The 15,698-nt window shown below is 47.6% G+C and overlaps 1 protein-coding gene across 1 annotated transcript in view; it reads left to right on the top strand.

Annotated features, from left to right (window-relative positions):
* cdcp2 (CUB domain containing protein 2) overlaps positions 1–15,698 on the top strand; it is a 60,394-nt gene that overhangs the window by 41,948 nt on the left and 2,748 nt on the right. Inside the window, exons 4-6 of the mRNA XM_082961400.1 lie at positions 14,433–14,817; positions 15,024–15,175; positions 15,382–15,577. Coding sequence (XP_082817526.1) covers positions 14,433–14,817; positions 15,024–15,175; positions 15,382–15,577 — 733 coding nt within the window. The remainder of the gene's footprint in view (positions 1–14,432; positions 14,818–15,023; positions 15,176–15,381; positions 15,578–15,698) is intronic.

Raw genomic sequence — 15,698 nt, 5'->3', positions numbered from 1 at the left:
GTTCAAACAAATACCAAAATGTCCTTACGTTGATTACTTTTTGTAAATCCAATCCGTTTTCCCATGTTGATTTAATGTCATCGCATTGATTTTTGTGGTTGGGTAGAGGGTAGCTATCACAGTGGGGAGTAGGGAGGGAGCCCTGGAGAAGAGGAAGAATCAGAACACAATCTGGTCACGTTGAAAGGATTCACACAGGCCTTAAGACATATGGAGGACTATGGCAACTTCCTGTAACTATTAACTTTGGCACCGACTATATCACACCCATGTGGAGAAGCATGTACATCCTCAAGCTGGTGAATAACCAACGTTCCACGAAAAGGCCACAGATAACTGACCAGTTCCAGTGGCTGTAAAAGTGGTGAGGAAGAGTATTCTACTGAACCTCTACGGAGAGCCATTCAGTTCAATTGTCTGAGAGCAGGTTTCATTTTTTTTTTTTATATTTGTTTTGTTTGTTCATATGCTGCATCTGAAATGTCACCCTGTCCTCTAAATAGTGCACTGCTTTTGACCTAAGACCTATCTAGGTTATGGTCAAAAGAAAGTGCACTGTATAGGGGACAGGGTGCTATTTCAGACACAGCCATCTTGAGAGGATTGACTCATCGGGTTGAATGTTATCATAATCACCAGTGCTTTTATTTTGATTATTCTATTCTGTATTTTTAATTCGTTTTGTGAATATTCATGTGAGATCATAGCCGGCTCAATCTGCTGATTAGGTGAGGTCATCATTACGACTCGGACGCTAGCGGTTAGATGGTAGAGGCTAGTGGTACAGCTTAAAACAAGGGTCTTCACACACACAAACATTATAAGTACTTTATCTGAATCCACAAATCACACTCAAGAAAGACTCAAATATTTCAAAAGGTCTTTGTATGCATGGACAGAGAAAGCATCAGATATCCAGGCTACCCATAATACACACCGACACCGAGAGTGGTAAAACAGCTTAATTACATGTCTTTGCTGGGGGGCTATAATAGTAGCGTAATGTTTATCTGTCTGTGTCAGGGCCTCTACATCTCTCGCTCCTCCTGTTATGTGTTCTAGACTATTTCCACTGCAGCGTCACGTCACTCACTGTATCATTCATTACATCAGTGCTGCCAATGCTTAAAGGAAAACTACCCAAAAACTATATTTTAGTCCAAAAAATATCCAAAAGATACCTTTGGGATGGAAATTTCCCTTTAAATAGATAGACAAACATACAGACAGACATGTTTTTTCAGTGACATTTCACCTGAAAGAACAACTAAGATTATTGCACTGTATAGCACCAATGGCTTCTTCTTAGACTGACAGTGTGTGGGGAAAACGTCATGCTGCATTACATTTTTATGGGACTTCCTACGCTAGGCTAATGTCTGTGTTCAAAAGATAATTGCCATCTTTCTCATTCCCCCACATCCATTTGTGCTGTATCAGTTTCCGTCTCGTCTTTGAACTCCCATTTTGTTATTTTGCCTTTCCACTAAGCCGCTGTGTGATCTTCCGAAAGTAAGACTCATCATTGCAACGCAGAACGCCAACCAAGCAGCAACAGTAGCAACTAGCAAAAAACTAAAATGGCCACCTATAGAGAACCACATCCTGCAAGGTCAAGAGAGTCAAAGAGGCTCCTTATCCTTCATCCCACAGCCCACACAGTATAATGCATTCCTCTCTCTCTCTCGCTCTAACGTACCTCAGCCTACTGTTATTGCTTTAGGAGGGAGGATTTAATTGTGTAGCTATTGGCCATGGCGATAACTCATCTCCTCTACGCAATGAATGGCTGTATAAAGACGATCTCAATGGCGGATGTTTATTCACGGTAGTCCTTGAGGGGGGAGAGAGAATAGGTATAGACCCACCTTTTACAACAGGAGTAAAGAAAGGAGAGAGGTGGAAAAAGTACCCAATTGTCATACTTGAGTAAATGTAAAAGATGCCTTAATAGAAAATGACTGAAGTAAAAGTGGAAGTCACCTGGTAAATTACTACTAGAGTAAAAATCTAAAAGTATCTGATTTTAAAATGTACTTGAGTACAGTGGTGGAAAAAGTACCCAGTTGTTATACTTGAGAAAAATATATACATCAAAGGGTCTTTTTTAAGTCTGCGTAGTAAATCCGCCAGATCAGAGGCAGTAGGGATGACAATGCGTTATATTGATATCTGTGTGAATTGGACCATTATTCTGTCCTGCCTGAGCATTGGACTGGGACTGTAGCGCGTACGTTTTGGTGGCAGGGAAACTGTATGGGAGTAAAAAGGAAATATTTTATTTAGGAATGTAGTGGAGTAAAAGTCAAACGAATCAAAATATAAATAGTCAGAAAGTTAAGTACAGATAGCACATAAAACGACTTAAGTAGTACTTGAAAGTATTTTTACCTAAGTACTTTATACCACTGAGAAAGAGACTGACTGTAAGGTGATCTTCTTGTTGAGAACACAAGGTGACGGTTCAGTCTTTAGTACAACGTCTGAATGAATATGCAGCCACAGAGTTTCAGGGCGTAGGGTTGAAATGATCAACCTACTTGGTTAATTAACGCTAGTACACAAGGCTATGGCACAGCTTTCTGTCTGGATGAACATGGCTGTGTTGCAGCCTTGCAGACGGAGGCAGGACACACAAATACAACGTCTGAATGAATATGCAGCTCAGAGCGATTCAGAGGGTTGTTATTGTCAAAGAGAACACCTTCAACCTGGTTAAATAATGGCAATATATAGAAAAGTGGTAGCAGCCTTTCAGACGACAGCACCACACAACACCTGAACGTACATTTTAAATAAGATGTAACACGTGTCTAGGTGACACTAGTACGGTTTCATAACTCCTATCCTCGGGCCCCCCGCAAGGTCGTGCTTTTTTTTTCCTACTCCGGCACTCGTTATCTGATTCAACTCTTCAGTTTATGAAACGCTTGAATCATGTCTTGTTACTGCTGTGATAGAATAAAACACGTGAAATCTAGTGAGGGACTCTACCATTTGCTTCAACTGTACGCTCTAAGTCAACACCAGAATTTAAAAAATATCCTAAATCCATTTAGTGCTTTTAATATTTCTGAATTCATAACAGCTTTTAAGTGTTCTAAACATCCTCTCAGGAAATGGAGAATTCTATATGTTATCAGCCTGAGGTATTCACAAGGACCTTTCCACTGTAAACTTGGCTGCTTTGCTGTTAATTGAAAGGTGTTTAGCGGTCATTGAGTTATTTCATTGCTCTAAACAACTTATATCTCACTGAAACACATTTCCTCCGGGTTGTAATATACAAAGCCTTCCGCTTTCAGAAAATTACGCAAATTATGTTCTGAATCTGTCTGCAAAATCGTAATCCAACTTTCTTGGAAACCGGAGGCTTGTATGTATTTTGGTTCCAGGAACGGTTTTGACTGAGGAAAACATGAGTGATTTTAATCTGGTTCTTATTTATTTCAGTTCAGTTCAGGGCTCAGACACAAACCAATCATCAAACAGCTTGACTCCTTATATTTCCCGGAGTTGACTTTCAGGGTTGATTCTCAATACAGCGCAACAGCGCCATCTAGGAGACCATTTGTGGAATTGCTGCATATGTCAGAAATTCCACAAACGGTCTCCTAGATGGCGCTGTTGCGCTGCATTGCTTTTTTCTCACTTTACTCTTGCAGAGGTCCACATCACAAAAACCACAGCAATTTAGTTAAGTGAACACACATTAATCGGATGTATTGATCAGCCATTAAAGCACTGGAAGGCAGATGAGTAAGACATGCTGATACTAAAGCACTGTGTGCAGTCTATCTTTATCCCTCTTACTGACAGTTGTGGCTGCTTCGTGTGATATATTATTATAGTCATTTTTAGCAGACGCTCTTATCCAGAGCGATTTACAGTAGTGAATGCATACATTTCATACCTTTTTTTTTAATTTATTTATTTTTTATTTTTTTATTTTTTTTTCCTGTGCTGGCCCCCCGTGGGAATCGAACCCACAACCCTGGCATTGCAAACACCATGCTCTACCAACTGAGCTACAGGGAAGGCTATATAGGCTATATATTGTTGTCCTCTACCTTCTTGCCCTTTGTGCTGTTGTCTGTGCCCAATAATGTTTGTACCCTGTTTTGTGCTGCTTCCATGTTGTGTTGCTACCATGTTGTGCTGCTACCATGTTGTGTTTCTTCCATGTTGTTGTCATGTTGTGTTGCTAACATGCTGTGTTATGTGTAGCTGCCTTGCTATGTTGTTGTCTTAGGTCTCTCTTTATGTAGTGTTGTGTTGTCTCTCTTGTCGTGATGTGTGTTATGTCCTATATTTGTATTTAATTTATTTGTATTTTTATTCCCAGCCCCCGTCCCCGCAGGAGGCCTTTTGACTTGCCTAGTTAAATAAAGATTAAATAAAATAAATAAAAATATATCCCGACACTGACCACAAGCAGGCTTAGCTCATGAGGACCTGCTCAACAGTAGGGTTATAACCAAAACCTGCACACACAGAGCTCCCCAGGAGAAGGGCCAGCCCTGCTTAAGGCTACACAATGAAAGTGTATGTGTGCCCACTGTCCAGATACTCCACAAACTTCATCAGCGCTCCAACAAAATCTCTCCCTCAGTGAACCCCCATCTCTCTCTCTCTCTCCCTCAGTGAACCCCCATCTCTCTCTCTCTCTCCCTCAGTGAACACCCCATCTTTCTCTCTCCCTCAGTGAACCCCATCTCTCTCTCTCTCTCCCTCAGTGAACCCCCATCTCTCTCTCTCCCTCAGTGAACCCCCATCTCTCTCTCTCCCTCAGTGAACCCCCCATCTCTCTCTCAGTGAACCCCCCATCTCTCTCTCTCCCTCAGTGAACCCCCCATCTCTCTCTCTCTCTCCCTCAGTGAACCCCCATCTCTCTCTCTCCCTCAGTGAACCCCCCATCTCTCTCTCAGTGAACCCCCCATCTCTCTCTCTCCCTCAGTGAACCCCCCATCTCTCTCTCTCTCCCTCAGTGAACCCCCCATCTCTCTCTCTCCCTCAGTGAACCCCCCATCTCTCTCTCTCTCCCTCAGTGAACCCCCCATCTCTCTCTCTCTCCCTCAGTGAACCCACCATCTCTCTCTCTCCCTCAGTGAACCCCCCATCTCTCTCTCTCCCTCAGTGAACCCCCATCTCTCACTCTCCCTCAGTGAACCCCCCCATCTCTCTCTCTCCCTCAGTGAACCCCCCATCTCTCTCTCTCCCTCAGTGAACCCCCATCTCTCACTCTCCCTCAGTGAACCCCCATCTCTCACTCTCCCTCAGTGAACCCCCCATCTCTCTCTCTCCCTCAGTGAACCCCCCATCTCTCTCTCTTTCCCTCAGTGAACCCCCCATCTCTCTCTCTCTCTCAGTGAACCCCCCATTTCCCTCTCTCTCTCCCTCAGTGAACCCCCCATTTCCCTCTCTCTCTCCCTCAGTGAACCCCCCCATTTGCCTCTCCCTCTCCCTCAGTGAACCCCCCATCTCTCTCTCTCCCTCAGTGAACCCCCCATCTCTCTCTCACTCAGTGAACCCCCCATCTCTCTCTCACTCAGTGAACCCCCCATCTCTCTCTCTCCCTCAGTGAACCCCCAACTCTCTCTCTCTCTCTCCCTCAGTGAACCCCCATCTCTCTCTCTCTCTCTCCCTCAGTGAACCCCCAACTCTCTCTCTCTCTCTCAGTGAACCCCCATCTCTCTCTCTCTCCCTCAGTGAACGCCATCTCTCTCTCTCCCTCAGTGAACCCCCATCTCTCTCTCTCTCCCTCAGTGAACCCCCCATCTCTCTCTCCCTCAGTGAACCCCCATCTCTCTCTCTCCCTCAGTGAACCCCCCATCTCTCTCTCTCCCTCAGTGAACCCCCATCTCTCACTCTCCCTCAGTGAACCCCCCATCTCTCTCTCTCCCTCAGTGAACCCCCCATCTCTCTCTCTTTCCCTCAGTGAACCCCCCATCTCTCTCTCTCCCTCAGTGAACCCCCCATTTCCCTCTCTCTCTCCCTCAGTGAACCCTCCCATTTGCCTCTCCCTCTCCCTCAGTGAACCCCCCATCTCTCTCTCTCCCTCAGTGAACCCCCCATCTCTCTCTCACTCAGTGAACCCCCCATCTCTCTCTCACTCAGTGAACCCCCCATCTCTCTCTCTCCCTCAGTGAACCCCCAACTCTCTCTCTCTCTCTCCCTCAGTGAACCCCCATCTCTCTCTCTCTCTCTCTCTCAGTGAACCCCCATCTCTCTCTCTCTCCCTCAGTGAACACCATCTCTCTCTCTCCCTCAGTGAACCCCCATCTCTCTCTCTCTCCCTCAGTGAACCCCCCATCTCTCTCTCCCTCAGTGAACCCCCATCTCTCTCTCTCCCTAGGTGAACCCCCCATCTCTCTCTCTCCCTCAGTGAACCCCCCATCTCTCTCTCTCCCTCAGTGAACCCCCATATCTCTCTCTCTCTCTCTCTCTCTCTCTCTCTCTCTCGCTCTCTCTCCCTCAGTGAACCCCCCATTTCCCTCTCTCTCTCCCTCAGTGAACCCCCCATCTCTCTCTCTCTCCCTCAGTGAACCCCCATCTCTCTCTCTCTCCCTCAATGAACCCTCATCTCTCTCTCTCTCCCTCAGTGAACCCCCCCATATCTCTCTCTCTCTCCCTCAGTGAACCCCCCCATATCTCTCTCTCCCTCAGTGAACCCCCATCTCTCTCTCTCTCGCCATCCCTCAGTGAACCCCCATCTCTCTCTCTCTCACCCTCCCTCAGTGAACCCCCCATCTCTCTCTCTCCCTCAGTGAACCCCCATCTCTCTCTCTCCCTCAGTGAACCCCCATCTCTCTCTATCTCCCTCAGTGAACCCCCCATCTCTCTCTCTCCCTCAGTGAACCCCCATCTCTCTCTCCCTCAGTGAACCCCCATCTCTCTCTCTCCCTTAGTGAACCCCCATCTCTCTCTCTCCCCCTCAGTGAACCCCCCATCTCTCTCTCTCTCCCTCAGTGAACCCCCCATCTCTCTCTCTCTCCCTCAGTGAACCCCCCATCTCTCTCTCTCTCCCTCAGTGAACCCCCCATCTCTCTCTCTCTCCCTCAGTGAACCCCCCATCTCTCTCTCTCTCCCTCAGTGAACCCCCATCTCTCTCTCACCCTCAGTGAACCCCCATCTATCTCTCACCCTCAGTGAACCCCCATCTCTCACTCTCTCCCTCAGTGAACCCCCATCTCTCTCTCTTTCCCTCAGTGAACCCCCCATCTCTCTCGCTCTCCCTCAGTGAACCCCCATCTCTCTCTCTCTCCCTCAGTGAACCCCCATCTCTCTCTCTCCCTCAGTGAACCCCCATCTCTCTCTCTCTCCCTCAGTGAACCCCCCATCTCTCTCTCTCTCCCTCAGTGAACCCCCCATCTCTCTCTCTCTCCCTCAGTGAACCCCCATCTCTCTCTCTCTCCCTCAGTGAACCCCCCATCTCTCTCTCTCTCTCTCTCTCTCCCTCAGTGAACCCCCATCTCTCTCTCACCCTCAGTGAACCCCCATCTCTCTCTCACCCTCAGTGAACCCCCATCTCTCACTCTCTCCCTCAGTGAACCCCCATCTCTCTCTCTCACCCTCAGTGAACCCCCATCTCTCACTCTCTCCCTCAGTGAACCCCCATCTCTCCCTCCCCCTCAGTGAACCCCCATCTCTCTCCCTCACCCTCCCTCAGTGAACCCCATCTCTCTCCCTCACATTCCCTCAGTGAACCCCCATCTCTCTCCCTCACCCTCCCTCAGTGAACCCCGCATCTCTCTCTCTCTCACCCTCCCTCAGTGAACCCCATCTCTCTCTCTCACCCTCCCTCAGTGAACCTCCATCTCTCTCTCTTGCCCTCCCTCAGTGAACCCCCCATCTCTCTCACTCTCCCTAAGTGAACCCCCATCTCTCTCCCTCGTTCCCCCTCAGTGAACCCCCATCTCTCTCCCTCGACCCCCCTCAGTGAACCCCCATCTCTCCCTCTCGTTCAGTGAACCCCCATCTCTCTCCCTCGTTCCCCCTCAGTGAACCCCCATCTCTATCCCTCGTTCCCCCTCAGTGAACCCCCCATCTCTCTCTTTCCCTCAGTGAACCCCCATCTCTCCCTCCCCCTCAGTGAACCCCCATCTCTCTCCCTCGTTCCCCCTCAGTGAACCCCCATCTCTTTCTAGCCAAAATGAGCCCATTTGGTTTTGTGATAGAGGGATGAAGTGTCCTCCATCCTGGTGCTGTCTCCTTTATAAACTCCATAGCAGCTGCATGGTGTCCAGTGTGAGTGTGTGACACCGTCATTACTTATTTATCCCATCTTCCATACAGTGTCCTGACAAGACACCCTCGCGCCGCTTGTTCACTCGATATCGGTCATAAAAAATTTAGAGGAGGAGGCAAGGCCATGGGGGGGGGGGGTACCCAACATGTCGGGTTCCTCCTCCAAGATCCTATTACAGTTACTACCACCTCTGCCATCAACCCAGAGCTGTGGTGACAGGACTTTGCTCTTGTTTTTCTATTTATTTGTATTGCCATTGGCTTTGTAATCCTATTTGAAGTGTGACAACAACGATAACAACATGACTTTAAGGATGGATATACTCCTTTATTTACTGTTGGTTGTTGGCAAGGCTGTTTCTAAGAAAGGTGAGCTTTTTCCATTGAATATATTTCTATAACATTTGCCTCAGCAAATTCAGTTACAACGCTCACAGTGCCTTCGGGAAGAATTCAGACCACTTAACTTTTTCCACATTTTTTACATTACAGCCTTAATCGAAAATAGATGTTTTATTTTATATATATACCAGCAATCTACACGCAATACCCCATAATGACAAAGCGAAAAAAATAAAAAATAAATCTGCAAATGTGTTACAAATTAAAACCAGAAATACCTTATTTACATAAGTATTCAGATCCTTTGCTATGAGACTTGAAATTGAGCTCAGGTGCATCCTGTTTCCATTGATCATCCTTGAGATGTTTCTACAAATTGATTGGAGTCCACCTGTGGTAAATTCAATTTATTGGAGATGATTTGGAAAGGCACACACCTGTCTATATAAGGTCCCACAGTTGACAGTGCATGTCAGAGCTAAAACCAAACCTTGAGGTGAAATGGAATTGTCCGTAGAGCTCCGAGACAGGATTGTGTCGAGGCACAGATCTGGGGAAGGGTACCAAAAAATGTCTGCAGCATTGAAGGTCTCCCTCGGGGGAGAAGGGCCTTGGTCGGGGAGGTGATCAAGAACCTGATGGTCACGCTGACAGAGCTCTAGAGTTCCTCTGTGGAGATGGGAGAACCTTCCAGGAGGACAGCCATCTCTGCTGCACTCCACCAATCAGGCCTTTATGGTAGAGTGGCCAGACTCCTCAGTAAAAGGCACATGACAGCCCGCTTGGAGTTTGCCAAAAGGCCCCCAAAGACTCTCAGACCATGAGAAACAAGATTCTGTGGTCTGATGAAACTCTTTGGCCTGAATGCCAAGTGTCAAGTCTAGAAGAAACCTGGCACCATTCCTACGGTGAAGCATGGTGGTGGCAGCATCATGCTGTGGGGATATTTTTCAGCGACAAGGACTGGTAGTTCAATGGCGCTGGAGGAGATGGCCGCTGTTTTATGGTCTCCTAACCAATTATGCTATTATGTGTATTTTTCACGTTATTTGTAACTTATTTTTTACATAATGTTTCTGCAACCATGTCTTACGGCAAAAAAAGAGCTTCTGGATATCAGGACAGCGATCACTCACCTCGGATTAGACAAAGATTTTTTCAACAACAACAACAAGCAGGACTCACACAATATTCACCAAACACCCCGCAGGGCAGACATCCCAATTATTCGCAAAAGGAAGTGACGCAGAGGAAGAAGAGCCGGATGCCTCGTCCGGATCTGCAGAAGGCGAGTGGGAAAGCTGCCGTTACCGTCAATATTACTCGCCAACGTGCAATCATTGGACAATAAACTAGACGAGGTACGATCACGAATATCCTACCAACGGAACATCAAAAACTGTAATATCTTATGTTTCACGGAATCGTGGCTGAATGACGACATGGATATTCAGCTAGCGGGATACACGCTGCACCGGCAGGATAGAACAGCACACTCCGGTAAGACGAGGGGGGGTCTGTGCATATTTGTAAACAACAGCTGGTGCACGAAATCTAAGGAAGTCTCTAGATTTTGCTCGCCTGAAGTAGAGTATATTGTGATAAATTGCAGGCCACGCTACTTGCCTAGAGAGTTCTCACCTATACTTTTCGTGGCTTTTTATTTACCACCACAGACAGATGTTGGCACTAAGACCACAGTCAGCTGTATAAGGAAATAAACAAACAGGAAACCACTCACCCAGAGGCGGCGCTCCTAGTGGCCGGAGACTTTAATGCAGGGAAACTTAAATCAGTTCTACCAAATCTCTATCAACATGTTAAATGTGCAACCAGAGGGAAAGAAATTCTAGATCACCTGTACTCCACACACAGAGACGCGTACAAAGCTCTCCCTCGCCCTCCATTTGGTAAATCCGACCACAACTCTATCCTCCTGATTCCTGCTTACAAGCAAAAATTAAAGCAGGAAGCACCAGTGACTCGGTCCATAAAAAAATTGTCAGATGAAGCAGATGCTAAACTACAGGACTGTTTTGCTATCACAGACTGGAACATGTTCCGGGATTCTTCCAATGACATTGAGGAGTACACCACATCAGTCACTGGCTTTATCTAAAAGTGCATTGAGGACGTCGTCCCCACAGTGACTGTACATACATACCCCAACCAGAAGCCATGGATTACAGGCAACATTCGCACTGAGCTAAAGGGTAGAGCTGCCGCTTTCAAGGTGCGGGACTCTAACCCGGAAGCTTACAAGAAATCCCGCTATGCCCTGTGACGAACCATCAAACAGGCAAAGCGTCAATACAAGGCTAAGATTGAATCATACTACACTGGCTCCGACGCTCGTCGGATGTGGCAGGGCTTGCAAACTATTACAGACTACAAAGGGAAGCACAGCCGCAAGCTGCCCAGTGACACGAGCCTACCAGACAAGCTAAATCACTTCTCTGCTCGCTTCGAGGCAAGCAACACTGAGGCATGCATGAGAGCATCAGCTGCTCTGGACGACTGTGTGATCACGCTCTCCGTAGCCGACGTGAGTAAGACCTTTAAACAGGTCAACATACACAAGGCTGCGGGGCCAGACGGATTACCAGGACGTGTGCTCCGGGCATGTGCTGACCAACTGGCAGATGTCTTCACTGACATTTTCAACATGTCCCTGATTGAGTCTGTAATACCAACACGCTTCAAGCAGACCACCATAGTCCCTGTGCCCAAGAACACAAAGGCAACCTGCCTAAATGACTACAGACCCGTAGCACTCACGTCCGTAGCCATGAAGTGCTTTGAAAGGCTGGTAATGGCTCACATGAACACCATTATCCCAGAAACCCTAGACCCACTCCAATTTACATACCGCCCAAACAGATCCACAGATGATGCAGTCTCTATTGCACTCCACACTGCCCTTTCCCACCTGGACAAAAGGAACACCTATGTGAGAATGCTATTCATTGACTACAGCTCAGCGTTCAACACCATAGTACCCTCAAAGCTCATCACTAAGCTAAGGAACCTGGGACTAAACACCTCCCTCTGCAACTGGATCCTGGACTTCCTGACGGGCCGCCCACAGGTGATGAGGGTAGGTAGCAACACATCTGCCACGCTGATCCTCAACACTGGAGCTCCCCAGGGGTGCGTGCTCAGTCCCCTCCTGTACTCCCTGTTCACCCACGACTGCATGGCCAGGCGAGAGTCCAACACCATCATTGAGTTTGCAGACGACACAACAGTGGTAGGCCTGATCACCAACAACGACGAGACAGCCTATAGGGAGGAGGTCAGAGACCTGGCCGGGTGGTGTCAGAATAACAACCTATCCCTCAACGTAACCAAGACTAAGGAGATGATTGTGGACTACAGGAAAAGGAGCACCGAGCACGTCCCCATTCTCATCGACGGGGCTGTAGTGGAGTAGGTTGAGAGCTTCAAATTCCTTGGTGTCCACATCAACAACAAACTAGAATGGTCCAAACACACCAAGACAGTCCGGAAGAGGGCACGACAAAGCCTATTCCCCCTCAGGAAACTAAAAGATTTGGCATGGGTCCTGAGAACCTCAAAAGGTTCTACAGCTGCAACATCGAGAGCATCCTGACCGGTTGCATCACTGCCTGGTACGGCAATTGCTCGGCCTCCGACCGCAAGGCACTTCAGAGGGTAGTGCGTACGGCCCAGTACATCACTGGGGCAAAGCTGCCTGCCATCCAGGACCTCTACATTTACATTACATTTAAGTCATTTAGCAGACGCTCTTATCCAGAGCGACTTACAAATTGGTGCATTCAACTTATAATATCCAGTGGAACAACCACTTTACAATAGTGCATCTAAATCTTTTAAGGGGGGGGGTAGAAGGATTACTTTATCCTATCCCAGGTATTCCTTAAAGAGGTGGGGTTTCAGGTGTCTCCGGAAGGTGGTGATTGACTCCGCTGTCCTGGCGTCGTGAGGGAGCTTGTTCCACCATTGGGGTGCCAGAGCAGCGAACAGTTTTGACTGGGCTGAGCGGGAACTGTGCTTCCTCAGAGGTAGGGAGGCGAGCAGGCCAGAGGTGGATGAACGCAGTGCCCTGGTTTGGGTGTAGGGCCTGATCAGAGCCTGAAGGTACGGAGGTGCCGTTCCCTTCACAGCTCCATAGGCAAGCACCATGGTCTTGTAGCGGATGCGAGCTTCGACTGGAAGCCAGTGGAGAGAGCGGAGGAGCGGGGTGACGTGAGAGAACTTGGGAAGGTTGAACACCAGACGGGCTGCGGCGTTCTGGATGAGTTGTAGGGGTTTAATGGCACAAGCAGGGAGCCCAGCCAACAACGAGTTGCAGTAATCCAGATGGGAGATGACAAGTGCCTGGATTAGGACCTGCGCCGCTTCCTGTGTGAGGCAGGGTCGTACTCTGCGAATGTTGTAGAGCATGAACCTACAGGATCGGGTCACCGCCTTGATGTTAGTGGAGAACGACAGGGTGTTGTCCAGGGTCACTCCAAGGCTCTTAGCACTCTGGGAGGAGGACACAAGGGAGTTGTCAACCGTGATGGCGAGATCATGGAACGGGCAGTCCTTCCCCGGGAGGAAGAGCAGCTCCGTCTTGCCGAGGTTCAGCTTGAGGTGGTGATCCGTCATCCACACTGATATGTCTGCCAGACATGCAGAGATGCGATTCGCCACCTGGTTGTCAGAAGGGGGAAATCTACATCAGGCGGTATCAGAGGAAGGCCCTAAAAATTGTCAAAGACCCCAGCCACCCCAGTCATAGACTGTTTTCTCTACTACCGCATGGCAAGCGGTACCGGAGTGCCAAGTCTAGGACAAAAATGCTTCTCAACAGTTTTTTCCCCCAAGCCATAAGACTCCTGAACAGGTAACCAATGGTTACCCGGACTATTTGCATTGTGTGCCCCTCCCCCCCCAACCCCTCTTTTACGCTGCTGCTACTCTCTGTTTATCTTATATGCATAGTCACTTTAACCATACATCCATGTACATACTACCTCAATAAGCCTGACTAACCGGTGTCTGTATATAGCCTCGCTACTCTTATTTTTAAATTTATTTTTACTGTTGTGTTATTTATTTACTTACACACACACACACACATGTTTTCGCACTATTGGTTAGAGCCTGTAAATAAGCATTTCACTGTAAGGTCTACACCTGTTGTATTCGGCGCACGTGACAAATAAACTTTGATTTGGGAGACTAGTCAGGATTGTGGCAAAGATGAACAGAGCAAAGTACAGAGAGATCCTTGATGAAAACCTTCGGGACACGTCTCTGAATGTCCTTGAGTGGTCCAGACAGAGCCCGGACTTGAACCCGATTGAACATTTCTGGAGATACCTGAAAATAGCTGTGCAGTGACGCTCCCCATCCAACCTGACAGAGTTTGAGAGGATCTGCAGAGAGGAATGAGACTCCCCAAATACAGGTGTGCCACGCTTATAGCGTTCTTCCCAAGAAGACTCGAGGCTGTAATCGCTGCCAAAGGTGCTTCAACAAAGTACTGAGTAAGGGGTCTGAATACTTATGTAAATGTTATTTACATTTTTTTATAGATTTTGAAAAATTTATAAAAACCTGTTTTTCATTTGTCATTATTGTGTGTAGATGGATGTGGGGGGAAAAATAATTTAAATCCATTTTAGAATAAGGTTGTAACATAACAATGTGTAAAAAGTCAAGGGGTCTGAATACTTTCTCAATGCACTGTATGTGTGTGTTGTAAGTAACTGTTGTTACTGATGTGTAAATTATAAACTAATACATAACAGTAAACTAATTACAAAACCCTCTGTAAATCTACACTATATAAAAAATAATATGATCTATAAAACTACACCTTTTACTCCTCTAACTTATATTTCCAAGGGGTGAAATGTGGTGGGATCCTCTCCGCCTCTTCCGGCAACATCTCCAGCCCCAACTACCCAGGTCTGTACCCGTACAACATGGAGTGTGTGTGGCTGATTGTAGTGGCCGAGGGGTCCTCTGTCCTGCTCACCTTCCACGACTTTGAGTTGGAGTATCACGTCACCTGCTCCTACGACCACATCAAGATCTATAACGGTGTATCCGAGGATGAGGGGAACCTACTGGGGACGTTCTGTGGTGTCATGTCCCCTCCTCAGTTCACCTCCTCCTGGAATGTTATGTCGATCATTTTCCACTCCGATCGTCATGTGACTCACAGAGGGTTCTCTGTGAGCTACAGGAAAGGTGAGCTTTTACTTTCTCACACAGGACAACCAAAACCATTGATATGCATGTATGGCTTTGCTGAGTACAGCCACTCAAACCTCACAGTACCCACAACAAGGAACAAGACAAGGCAGGACCTTGAGTAGTTGAATCAGGTGTTTTAACTTAGAGCTGGGCTGGAACAAAATCCTGCACACCGTGTCACTCTCTCTCTCTCCAACCAGACATGTGTGGTGGGGTCCTAACCGGTCTGTCTGGCATCATCTCTAGCCCCGGCTACAGTCCAGATACCCAGTACAGCAACAACGCTGACTGTTCCTGGACGGTCCATGTATCCAACTGCAGCGTGGTCAGTCTGGTCTTCCTCGACTTCCAGGTATGTTCTCTAACATGTAAAGACAAATCGATGCATCCCAAATGGTACCCAATTTAATCTAAATAGTTCACTACTTTTGGGCCAGAGCCCGGGCACTATATAGGGAATAGGGAGCCAATTGGGATGCGCTTACTGTAAGTGTCGAAGAATCTTTAATGGGTCATAAATATGACGTGACAAAATAAAATGTAATTCATTCACTCCAGCTGGAGAACAACGAGGGCTGTAATTTTGACTTCGTGGCTCTCTTCGACGGCCCCACCATCACTCACAGACACCTGGGGAACTACTGTGGAGGGGAGAAGCCTCCTAAGATTGTTACTACCTCCAACCAGCTGCTGGTGGTGTTCAAGTCTGACTTCAACATCGGGGGACGAGGGTTCAAGGCTTACTACTACTCAGGTAGGTAGGATGCTGGAAGACTACGGGTTTACTGACCACTAAATCACTCCCTCATGGCTGTCCTGTACTATACTGAGGTCCATGGGGAGGGATTAAACTATCCTGTACTATACTGAGGTCC

The sequence above is a fragment of the Salmo salar genome, chromosome 14 (assembly GCF_965601325.2).
Source record: "Salmo salar chromosome 14, fSalSal1, whole genome shotgun sequence".
Taxonomy (NCBI): domain Eukaryota; kingdom Metazoa; phylum Chordata; class Actinopteri; order Salmoniformes; family Salmonidae; genus Salmo; species Salmo salar.
This window is presented reverse-complemented; position numbering and strand designations above follow the sequence as displayed.